The sequence below is a fragment of the Gekko japonicus genome, unplaced genomic scaffold (assembly GCF_001447785.1).
Source record: "Gekko japonicus isolate JY-2015 unplaced genomic scaffold, Gekko_japonicus_V1.1 scaffold14, whole genome shotgun sequence".
NCBI classification, from domain to species: domain Eukaryota; kingdom Metazoa; phylum Chordata; class Lepidosauria; order Squamata; family Gekkonidae; genus Gekko; species Gekko japonicus.
The window spans coordinates 667,243-680,323 of NW_015176452.1; the positions used below are offsets into that span (position 1 = coordinate 667,243).

Below are 13,081 nucleotides of genomic sequence, written 5' to 3' on the forward strand. Positions count from 1 at the left end.
GCATCTGCTTTGGATCTTCCTGCCCTAATGTGAGAAATGGGTAGCTGGATGTGCCTTCCCTCAGCTCACCTCATTTAAAATACTTTCCAGTGTTGGAGGAGTATCAACCTGGGGAATATCAAACTCCTTGTCATCGATCTAGATAAAAAAGAGAAAAATAAACTACTTCACAGCCTTCCAGAGTGAGATATAGCACGTAATTAACAATTCTTCCCTCTGATGTATTTTCATTTAAAGTTAAATAAGCTGTTTGATTATGATAAAGGTTATTGAACATATAGATGCACAATTCAAAGCTATATTATTGATTTTACTGAATGTATACATAACTCTTTATTAACATGAATTTCAATGGGGATAAATGTAAAGTTCTGCATTTAGGTAGGAAAAATCAAATGCATAATTATAGGATGGGGAGACTTGTCTTGGCAGTAGTATGTGTGAAAAGGATCTAGGTGTCTCAGTAGACCATACACTGAACATGAGTCAGCAGTGTGATGCAGTAGATAAAAAGGCAAGTGCAATTTTGGGCTGTATCAACAGAAATATAGTGTCCAGATCACACAAAGTGATGGTACCATTTTACTCTGCTCTGGTTAGACTTCACTTAGAGTATCATGCTCCATTTTGGGCACCACAATTTAAGAAGGATATAGACAAGCTGGAACATGTCCAGACGAGGGCAACAGAGATGGTGAGAGGTTGGGAGACCAAGTCCTATGAGGAAAGGTTGAAGGAGCTGGGTATGTTTAGCCTGGAGAGGAGGTAACTAAGAGGTGATATGATAACCACCTTCAAGCAATACCATCAATCCATCAGTTCAACAATATGCATGGCAGAAAAAATAGTTTTCACAAAGTAAGATCAGTGAAGAGCAAAGTTAACTTTTGTGGTATCACTGCATAGGCTCGAGGCAACTACTGAACTTCTGTTTCTGATAGAAGTCACACATATCTACTCCAAATGGTATCCTGAGCAGGGCTTCATTTGCAGATCTTAAAGTTCGGGAGGACTCATACAGGATTCAAAGTGCCTTAACACTGTCATGGTGAGTAGGTCTATTCAGAATTCTACCTAGGTCTATAAAATGGGGCTTAATCCCAGGAAAGTATTTTTAAATTTGCACTGTAGTCAAAATCTAAAGAATAAGCAGGTTAAAATCTATAGACTTCTGCCCTCACCACTGCCATAGTGTGGCAGTACAAAGATGCTTGGATTATAGAGAAATGCATTACTTGCTTGGTATACGCTATATATGAATAGCACTGCTAAATAAAGCACTAGTTTTAAGAACTGAGTTTGGCATAAATTATTTATGTTTACTGGCTTTCTTTTAGTGTCTATCACTGTTTGCCCCAGTTCCAGTGCATTTAAGAATATTTACACTGCAGAAGCCCCCATGCCCTGACTTGGATGGCCCAGGTTAGCCTGATTGTGTCAGATCTTAGAAGCTAAGCAGGGTCAGCCCTGGTTAGTATTTGGATGGGAGATCACCAAGGAAATCCCAGATTGTTGCCATGCAGAGGCAGGCAATGGTAAATCACCTCTGAAATCTCTTGTCTTGAAAATGCCATGAGGCTGCCATAAGTCAGCTGTGAATTGACAATACTTTACACGCACGATCCATATAAGCTCATTTCCCTCCTTTGTGGAAACTAACTTTTTATTCATATCCTCTGTTTCCTGTTCTTTAATACATTACTTGGACATAAAACAACCTGTTCACTTATCCTGTGAGTATTAAGTTCTTTTAGGAAATTTTGGTGATGGATTTTGTCAAAAGCATTTTGAAAGTCCAAAATAATTATTCCTGGAATTATATATTTATTGATATTCTGGGTTATAACCTGCTGATTCCACTTCTTTCATTTGCTTTGCTGATTTTACTTCCAGGGTTTTTTTTAAATAAAAGTTTAGTTAAGATAATGTGAGGTTAAAAATAGGGTGTGTGCATCTCTTGCCTAATTAAACAAAAGTTATCTTCCAGCACACTATTTCCTTCCCCTACAATATAACACAAAGCAGCACAGGCAAATAAACAAATATATTAATTCACCTGCAGAAAGCCCAAACTACGCCGCCAAAGACAGCACCACACAACAGTCATCATCTTTATAGATGACTGAAATATTTAGCATAATATAAGTATTGGATAAACTCTACAGTACCTATGATGAACCTATCAGTCACTGCATGGTGCAGCACTAAAATATTTTTAAAATCCTAAAATTATCCCTTCCTCTGAGTCCATGCCACTCTTTTCATCTACTGCTAGCTGCTAGTTGCATCTATGGTTCAAGCCTCTGCTAGGAAGAGTATAAAGCTTTAGAAAGAAGGGAAAATAAAAGACTGCTTCCTCTTCTCCAAAGACATACTTTACTGAAAAGATCACACTAACCAGGAGCACTGGAAGGTTATCCTATAAGCAGGAATATGTAGAGGAAGCATTTTAACTATGAAAACTATGATCACATACTTCTGCAGTTAGAGATTTTTCATACCTGTAATCTGATCAAAGTGTCTGAAGATCAAAAAGAAGATTCCTATATAAATATATTTTAGCATGTATACTTAACAGAGCTGTTAACTTGAAATGAGTGTATCTGACAAATAATAAGGTGATCACCTGAGAATATAAAAGCAGACGGCAAAACATGTAGGCACAGGGAACAAAATTAGCTATGGAACGTACAGGACAGTCACAAACCTAGAATGCAACTTTTTCTGCACAAACAGAAAATTGTAACAATTTAGGTCTTACCAAATCACTCTTGGAGTCTAGCTCCTTGCTCAGTTCAATCACAGACAGCTTTGGAGAAGGGGCTTCTTGGCTCAAGAGCTGCTGACTTAATTCATCTGTCAGAGAGCAAGACCCCTGGTCTGGATCAAGGTTTTGACTCTCCATCTTCATTTCCTCTTCCATCTCTCCTTTCCCCACCTCTTAAAAATGAGACAGTTTATAGAAGAAGGGAGATTTATTTATTTAAAACTTGTCTGCTTCCAGGCCCCACAGATCTGTAATATCTAAGGATCAAATTACATATCATCTACGCTATCGAGGCACATTGCTGTCACTTGGGTAAGCTTGCAGCAAATAAACATTCACACATGCATCACACAGTTCATTACTAAGAACACCTAACTGACTTAAGAGCCAGAAATTATCCTTTTATACAGTAGTTCCTTAGACTCTCTATTCAGTCCTTTATTACTAAATCTGCAGTATGTAAAGAAAAATAGGTATGTTTTCCCAGGTGTCAACAGAGGCATATTCAGAAGTTAGCTGTATGGAACATACAGTCTATACTAGTCCTTCAAGGAGACCCATCTCTTTTATTAATCACAGGAAATTAGCACAAAACGAAATGTGCAAACTAAAATCACCCGCCAGTTCATCCTCCCGTGCTATCCAACAACCCCTCTAGTTCTCCTTTCCATCTCCTCATCTTCCCCCATCAGATTGTAGTTGGATATAGATTTTCACGGTACACTCAAAGCATAAACCTCCAGTAGTCACTAACTGACTGCACCACGAGTAGGCAGCTGCACACAAATCTTCAAGCTTTACATTACAGGTTTTCAGAAGGCTGTCCACTCTGTCAGATGATGTACATCAAGCCTGCTTCCAAACAGCCACAAGAACATGCCACTAAACATAAGAGCAAATATATTCTAAATATAGTGGTATTAATGCTTCTGGCATTTTACAGAGTAACAGCATGAAACAGGCCCCTTACAATCTAAAATTACTTCAGGTTACTTAGACCAAAATCACCAACAACAGGAGAAGAGATCAAAAGGGGGCATGTAGGAACTCAGCTACCATTTCAATAATGGAGGAAGGTTAGAAAGTTACACTGAAGTTTGGCCTAGAAAGCTGGGTTTGAAGCATGGGTTTTTATAGGAAGTAAAAGAGTCTGACATCTTTTTCTAATTGCAAACACTGTAAGAAAGACATCGGGGTACTTTAATGCTCCAGGATAACTGAGGGGTAGCTCTGACCCTGGAGGAGTTGCAAGTTATGAGAATAAAACCAGACACCCCTCAGACTGCTACTCTCAACCTCTTTATGGCTGTTAAATAAAATCTGGGCTAAGCCTAGCTTCCTCCACTGTTTACAAGTGTTTAGCCATGCTGGCTCTTAAATCCACAGCCTGAGAACCAAAGTGAGGATCCAGCAGACCCAAGACTAGTCCAGGATGTAGAGCGCTGTACTGCCTGTTTTTGTGAAGTTCCTCCCCCTTCCGTTTGCGCATTTAAACTGTATGCTCATAAACTGCATGTTCATATTTTATAAGCCACTTGGGTCCCCACTGTGGAGAAAAGCAGAATTAAAATATTGATATTAACAGTTATTTATTCTATTAACCCACACACAATGATGCAGATATAAGAAAATACACAAGCACCTTTTAAGATAGCTGGCTAAAATTAACAGAGCCAGGATACTGCTGCCTGGCCTTGCTGTTTCTCGGCTTCTGACAGGAGGCTGACTGTACTCGAGCGGACCAAGGAGGAGTTCCTCCACCAACTCCGATCCTATCAGGCTAGGGAGACAGGGCTCGCTCTAGGCTCCCTGGCGCCTCACAGACTCGCACATGAGCGACACGAGAGACAAACAGGGTGGTCCCGGTCACATACCCAGGGGCTTCCTCAAAAAATCAGAATCCATCCGCTTCCACCCCCTTGGTCTTCCAACCGCAACCATTTACTTCCGCCCGAGCCTGCGCAGCCTCTTGCCCGGCGTCTGTTTAAAGGGACCGTGCAGGCGATTCTGCCGGCTAAACTTTAGGTTTCATCGCGCCCCCTTCTGGCTCCAGCATAAAGATGAGCTCCGGAAATTGCGCAAAACTCGGTGTTTTCGTTGTAGTTGAATTCCCTGATATTTTGACTGGCGGCGAGTGGAAGATGGTGCACACCAATAGTCTCAAATGTTCAATAAACACAACTTATTTAATAATACGGGTTTCTTAAAACATATAATTAGAACTAGGGTTTCTATCTTCGTCCGCTCGCTCTTCCCCGCATCAGAAATGGAAAGCTAAAATCGAAGGTAAAATTTCCCCATGTTCAAACAAAAACCCCACTAGAAAACAAAGCAAAAATTCCACTAGAGGGTTCATGATTGTGTAGCACATTCTGCACAATGTATAGATGCATATGATTGATTCATTTCTCCTTGTTACCTATTTATCCACTTTTGTTTCTTCCTGTAACCTAACATATGCCAATAAAGGTCTGTGTGTGTGTGTGTATGTATGGGTAGCACATTCCAACAGTAAATGGCGTGAGATACAGTGATCAGTTTCCTGAGAGTAAGTCCCTAAGAATGTACCTGTGCAATCCTAAACACTTATACGCAGAAATTAACCTCATTAAATTCAACAGGACTTCATCCCTTGTGTTTTTAGAATTGCAGCCTAGCTCTGGGATGGCAAAGTAGGAGAGTAACAGTACAGTGTTACACCAGTCTAGACCCATTGATTTTAATGGACAAACAGCAGTAACTACATGAAATTGCACTATCTGGCCAATGGGGCTCTTACTTCCAGATAAGTGTTATTGGCCCTCCCTAGTTTCAGCGAGAGAGAGTTTATTGAATTATTTTATATATACTTTATTATAAATGTCGTTTTAATGCTTGCTGCCCTGAGGACCCTATTTGGGTAGAAAGTTGACAGAAATAAGAGAAGTGTTCTTTGGATTGCACCAACTTCCAGATGGAGCCTGGAGATGTCCTGGAATTACAACAGATCTACAGGTTATAGAGAACAGTTCCCCTGGAGAAAATGGCTACATTTCAGGGTGGACTTCGTGGCACTATACCCCATTAAAGTACTTCCCTTCTCCAACCCTGCCCTCTCCAGTCTCCACTCCCAAATCTCCAAGAATTTCCCAACACAGAGCTGTCAACCCTAATTGTTACGAATAGTCATTTTTGGTCAAAGAAATCCTTATGAGCCAGTTTGGTGTCGTGGTTAGAGCATCAAACTAGGATCTGGGAGACCCAGGTTTGAATCCACACACTTCCATGGAAGCTCACTGGGTCAATCTGTTGCGATGTCTCTCCCAGACTGCTAAGGTACATTGAAAGAAGGGGTTTTGATTTAGGGATTTAGGTCGTTCCTGCTTCAGATTCCAGATTAATTCTTGTAGAGTCCGAGAGTCAGAGTAAGTTTGTTCAACCAAAGTCTAGCCTGGCGCTGTGTCAACATGCATCATTTTTATCAGATTCACTAGATGGGCTGCATCATGGTACATCAACAAGTCTGGGAAGCCAGTACCACCGTCTTTAACTAGCTTACAAAGAGTGTAAAAGCTAATCCTATATTTTTTGTTGTCCCATATAAACTGTAAAAGGGTGTTTTGCCATAACTTTATATCGCATAAAGGGATGAATGAGTACAGGCAGTGTGCGGAACAGAAAGATGAATTTCGGTAAAATGAAAGACTTAATTAGATCTATGCGGTCTGACTAAGAAAAAGATAATTGATGCCATTTTTCCAGTTTGAGTTTGTTTTATGTTTCACCAAAGTTGTATTGCAGCAGGTCTTTTAAATGAATGGGGATGAAACCCCCCAAATGTCTCCACGCATTAGTTACCCATTTAAAATTATAAAGTGCCTTAATAGTGTTCGAGAGTTCAGGTGTAATGTAGGTGGGGTATATTTCAGATTTTTTTTATTGATGCGCAGTCCCGATACCTCACCGAAGTGGCCCCTACAATATCCCCACTGTCGTCCTTTACCAAACAATGCTGGTTCCCACCAGCTGCTTTGGGCAACTCTTTTGCCAACTGGAAACTCATAGGGCTAAACAGACTAATAGACATCACCTCTAAAGGACATATCCTTACTAAAATTATCTTGGAAGACAAAGGCCAAGGTACGATTCCATGGTACCAATATCTACAGCTTCGCCATTGTCTAGATAATAAGCCAATGAGGGATAGACTGAAATCAAATCCCTAGGGCTAAACAGACTAATAGACATCACCTCTAAAGGACATATCCTTACTAAAATTATCTTGGAAGACAAAGGCCAAGGTACGATTCCATGGTACCAATATCTACAGCTTCGCCATTGTCTAGATAATAAGCCAATGAGGGATAGACTGAAATCAAATCCCACAGCATTCGAAATCTTAATCAAGAATCCCCAGGAAAATTACAAGACATACATATCACTACTATATAAAATGTTACTATCAGCAACTGATAACAACCCTCCCTCCTATACCACATATTGGAATAAGGACTGTTCCCAACCACTTTCCCTGGACCAATGGGGAAAAGTATGGAGCTCCCCTACTTTCCGGGAGAAAAGCATATCTATTTGCACCCAATTCTTCAAAGTAATCACGAGGTGGTATTTAACCCCTCAAAAGTTGAGTTATATTGTAAAAGGTGCCTCACCACATTGCTGGAGAGGATGCCAAGAACTAGGCACTTATAGATATTGCTGGTGGGATTGTATTGTTATAAGAAACTTTTGGAAATCGGTGGTAAATCAAATTTATGATATAACTAACCTGGAGATCCCAATGGAAATGGAATCTTTAATATTAAACTATTGGCCAAATGCTAGACAATATGGACATAAATTTAAATTAATAGAAATATTCTGTGCAGCTGCCCGTGCAGTTATAGCTAAATTTTGGAAAAATGACAAAAGACCCACTATATCTGATTGGTTCTTAAAAATTCAGGAATATTGTATAACTAGGAAAAAGGCCCGTTGTGGAAATAAATACAACGGCCTCTAGAAAGAGGCTCTGGGCGGGTGCCCCGGCCTTGGACACTCAGTGTCAATTTGCTGTGGCGACCTCAGCAGGGTATAATGACACTGAGTCCACCATTTTCTCCAGAGGAACTGATCTCTGCTACCTAAAGAACAGTTGTAATTCTGAGTGATCTCCAGCCATCACCTGGAGACTGGCAACAATGGGTCCCCAGAAGGGAATGGTTGGTTTGGAGGGTGGAACTGTTTAGAATGTTAGAGGCAAAAGCCAATCAAGTCGCATATGCAAACGATCTCTGTCTTCTGAGGCAGAGGCCTATGAGGCTGCATATGCAAATAACCTCTGTGTTCTGACTGGCTATTGGGGGGAGAGGAGTAGCAAAATGTTTAGAATGTTGGAGGCAGGACTCAGGCAAAGCAGCCAGTGGATAGGGAGACCCTCTGAATGACACATCAGAGAGTGAACTGATTTTGGAGCATGTGGAATGTTCTAGAGAAGTGCCACCACCATTCGGCCTTTATTTATAAGGGAGATGGACAAGCTAGCGGATTCTTTGTCACCAAGAGATACTGATCTATATAATTCAAATTTTGTAAAATTTGGTTTACGGTTCTTGAATACTTCGCCTCACTTAAGGAATTTGAGCATATACTTGAAGCTATTAATGTTGTATATTAATATCAGCCATAAAAGTTACATATGTTACACGCTTTCTTTCTCAATGCTAGCTACTACAGGTTGTACTACTGTCCTAATAACTGTTCTATTTTATATGTTTCAATACCTGTTTCTATGCTTTAAAATGACTGTTAATGTTTGTTTGTTTTTTGCGTTAGTCATGTATTTGGTTTGGCTATGCATGTATTTGGTTATTAAACACAATAAAGTTTTTTTAAAAAAAGAAGCTCACTGGGTGACCTTGGACCAGTCACACACTCAGCCTAACCTACCTTGTAGAATTGTTGTAAGGATAAAATGTAAGCTGCTTCAGGTCCCCACTGGAGAAAAAAGTGGAGTATAAATAAAGTAAACAAATCTTTGGGTTTATGAAGCATCCTGTGGCATTCTACTATGGTCAGATAGCTTAACGTATAGATGTGAAAAAGAAAAGAAAACATATACATTTCAATGTCTTTATTACAACAGTAATCATAATATAAATTTATCAATAATATCTCCTGGATCTTATTTTCACTGTCAACTCATTGCCATGAGCAGCAAAAGTATCTTTCAGACTGACGTTGTCTACCTGTATCCAAAAAGTTATGTTGCCAGTTGGTATGTACTTTGCAATACTGGAATCCAAGATGGCAGTTGTTAATTTACATTACGTCAAAATTTCAGCCCCTACTAAGGTTAGAAAATAACTGTAAAATGTACATATTATAAGATGAGATTAACTGTAATATTTCTACTATGATAACCATAGCTGGGGTTAAAGGTGGCTGCCATAAATGTACACTTCTGTTGATTATTTGATATCCTGAAGGTGTGCGAAATTGCTCAGTTCTGTTCTGTTTTAGATTACCTCAACACAGTGCTTTTTTTTTTTTTAGTGCCTGCATTGATTTCCAGCTGTAGATCCCCACTAGGCTATTCCTGAGGCTCCCTTCTCTCTGGCCGAGTGCAGCCAGCCGGCATATGAAAATCAGGGCTTGGGACAGCCCTGAAAAAAGGTGCTGGTACTCAGTACAAGTGAGTTCCACCACAAAAAGCCCTGCCTCTGCATGGAAACATCTGATGGAGAGTGCCAGGATGAGTATCAATGCTGTGAAGCAAACATTAGAGTAGAATAAACAACTACTCTAAACAAGATATGTATCATATGCCTCACAGTAGGTTCAAAATCAACAATTAACCAAACTGCACCCCCCTGGAACTGCACAAATAAATATGGCAGTAATTCACTGTACAATTGTTTCTCAGTGATATACTTGCAGCATTATTGTGGTTAATGGTGGTATTCCATTAAGACTGCAATCCTGAGAACACTTTCCTAGGAGTGGGAAAAGTAGAATTTAAATTGGATAAAATGGAACTTACTTCCAAGTAGACCTGCTCAGGATTTTTTACCCCCTGTAGTAACATGAATTTTGACATAGACAGACTGCGTCTACCTGAAACACACTTTCCCCCTTTTTGGCAGTGAGTTGCCAACACCTTTACCCTTCTTTTTGCCTCTGCTATAATAGAAACACTCGTAACATTTTTCATCATCTTCAAAATGGCAGTTGGAAAGCCAGTTCCAGAAGATAAATGGGTGAATTAATCTAGGAAGAAAAGATAGGAAGAAATTACCGTAAGAAGAAAGCAGTGTAAATATTGACAGCAACATCAAAGGAACAATATTTGTTTGATTTTTAAATTGCAAAATTGTTGTTTCAGCCTTTGAACCACACAGCATAATTGTGAAATGAAATACTCATCTACTTTTTACAGACAAGACTTGATGACACTGGGGTTAAAATTACAGCAAATATAGATGTGTTTTCTTCCCTATTTGAAGGAAAGAAAAGCAAGGTTACTTTAGTACCAGAGTCTAGGTCGTTCAACTGGGCTTCTCCTTTGCATTAAATACACTGACACTGAGAGATGCATTTATTTGCATAACACCCCGCAAATTCTTTGTTCAAAGTCATGGGTGGACTCAAAAGGGAAATTTCCCAGTGTGCTGCTACCCTAGAAGCCCACTGGGGGCAAGAAGTGTGCAGGGCCAAGCCCCAGCAACTCTACCAGTGCCTAGGAAGCCTCTTGGCTCAGCCTCTTCAGTGGTAATAACTGCTGTCAGTTCACTGTGGGAGGAGGCCCATAGCTGGTGGTGCTGAGCTGAGTAGCCCTGTAGCACCAGCTTGATGTGCAACAAGGGCCACACAGCTTCGCTTGCTCCAGGTAGGGCTGTCAGCTTCCAGGTGGGGCCTAGTGTCACAGGAGTTAACAAATATACAAATTCCACTAGTAGAAAACACTGCCAAAGATTGCCAAAACAATATATTAAACAATTATAAAGTTGGTGGTGTCACAACAACAACACTAATGCATACTGTAACTATAATGGCATAAGATACAATATTTCCTCCGTTGAAGATAAGTCAGTGTAGTCAGTGTTACTTGATAGGAGGAGTCCACATAGTCATAACATTTTCCAAACAGCCTTTGCAAAGACACCCATTCTAGGTACTTGGAAGATGCGTTTCCTTCGACTACTTCAGTCTGCCGGCTGTGTAAGTGGAACCTGATTCCAGCAATTTCAACAGACCACAAGAATAACAAGATATATAGAAAAATTACTTTCTGCTTTCTGTATCCCCATGCCTTCTCCTGTGATGTCTTTTGATAACATGCTGTGTCTTGTTTCCTGTTGCAAGCCAAATGGTCGGGGCCACATGGCCTCAATAGCCATGCCATAAACCCATATTTTTTCACATTTTCATGCCAAATGCCAGACCTCATGGCTACACTTTCTGGCCCACATGCAACAAGTCACGTAGGCAATGGAGAAGCTGGAGTTTGGGTCATGTGACTACAGGCGTGGTCTCCAAACTTCTAGCCTATCCCCACATGCAGCTATGACAACCAACAATTGGGCACATCCCCTGTCCGCTCGTGATTGGCTGATGGCCACAGCTGATCATGAATGGAATTGGGGTATAATTGTTTTGATTCCTATGGGAATGAGCTTCTTGCTCTTGCTCTGCTCTTAGCTCTCCTTTCTTGTCATTGTCTGTTTATTGCACCTGGAAATGCTGTCTCTTGGAAGACAAAGAGCTGCTTTGTGAACTGGAGCACATGGGTGCAAAGATGGGATTTCTCTTCAAAATCCCTTGGTGTCTAATTGGACTGTATACCTTGGACACTCTTGGAATATGGACACTTCACTGGTAACTATGAATATCTTTACTGTGTAGTTAAGGCACAGAGCCATAGGTTTTTCTTGTTTTCAGTAATCTCTTATATAGTCTGTTTTGATATGCTCTGTACTGAATAAAAATTGTTCTTATTTCTAATGGGTCTCTGATGTTGTAACTTGCATTCCAAACCTAAATCTTGTGGCCTAAACACTCACCATATACGCTACTATTGGAGAGTAAAAGTGTGCATCTCTGAAGTGTTGCTAAGGTGTTCTGTCCCAGATGCTAACTAAGGGTTTGGAATCTCTCCCTTAGGAAAGGCAGGGACTAGTGAAAAGAGGTTCTGGTGGCACATTGTTCTGAATCCAGAGAGGGTATAGACCATCTCATGGTTTGTTGTTTAATGTACTGAAAAAGTACAAGATTCCCTCCCATTCCTGGACTGGCCTGGGTGGGCTAATCCTGTACACAAGGGGTTTCTGATGATCATCTGTTTCGGTTCAGCTGGGGGGGGGACAACAAGGGTAATAAACATGTTAGAACTGGAGACTGATGTGTCCTAATTTGTGAGAATCCTGTCCGTAGACCCCATCCATCTCCTTTCTAGCATGGAAGCGACCTTTACAGCATCTTGGCTGTGTAAAGTACATTCTTTTGATCTGTTAAAAATATTTTCACTATTTTGCATGCTGATTTAATAAGGCATTTATATATACAACTGTGATCTGTAATTCCATTTCACTGTATCTGAAGAAGTGTGCGTGTACACGAAAGCTCACATCTTGAATAAAACTTTGTTGGTCTTAAAGGTGCCACTGGACTCTAACTTTGTTCTATATGTCTGCCTTAGTTTGAACAATACAGGTGGATGACAAATGAAGTAAATGAATAAATAAAACACTGGTTGAACTTGATTTCATAGATATTATTAGCTAGCTTGTCATACTATAATAAAATGATCCAAGAACTGTGGAGAAAAAGAACAAGAATCCTTGATGCATGAGAAATTAGCCATGGGAAACCTCTGGAGGCAGGCTGAAGTGGCAGAGTAGGTCGCAGATGACTGCCAGGCAAGGCCATCTGTCTCCTGAGCCATTTTTACATCATTGGAGCATAACTTAATTTAACCCAGAGCTAAACTCACCACCTGTATTCAGTGTCAGAGTTTTGAACAACAAAACGTAAAATGAATTTTTTTAAATTACTTATAATCTTAAAAAATCATTAATTACATTTTCTCAATCCTCCAATAGTTATGATGGTTTACACAATTATTAAAACATACAGCACTAAACAAACAGTTCAATGGCTTGGATCCAGCCAGATTTTCTGGTAATGAAAAAGGGCCACCAATGGGAACTAACAAGGCTATGCTGTGATCATGGGATCGCCATATGGGGTAGTAGTAAGGAGAGGAATTGGGCAAGACTGAGTGAAAAAGTGGCTGGATCTAACTCACGTTTAAAAGACTTAGTAAAAATCATAAAATTA

General features: G+C 40.1%; 1 protein-coding gene across 1 annotated transcript in view; it reads right to left on the bottom strand.

The window, feature by feature from the left end:
• VPS8 (VPS8, CORVET complex subunit) overlaps positions 1-4,706 on the bottom strand; it is a 120,764-nt gene extending 116,058 nt beyond the window's left edge. The window contains exons 1-3 of the mRNA XM_015426819.1: positions 4,642-4,706; positions 2,762-2,940; positions 70-138 (exon numbers count right to left, since the gene is read on the bottom strand). Coding sequence (XP_015282305.1) covers positions 70-138; positions 2,762-2,940; positions 4,642-4,672 — 279 coding nt within the window. The 5' untranslated portion in view covers positions 4,673-4,706. The remainder of the gene's footprint in view (positions 1-69; positions 139-2,761; positions 2,941-4,641) is intronic.
• Positions 4,707-13,081: the final 8,375 nt, after the last annotated feature.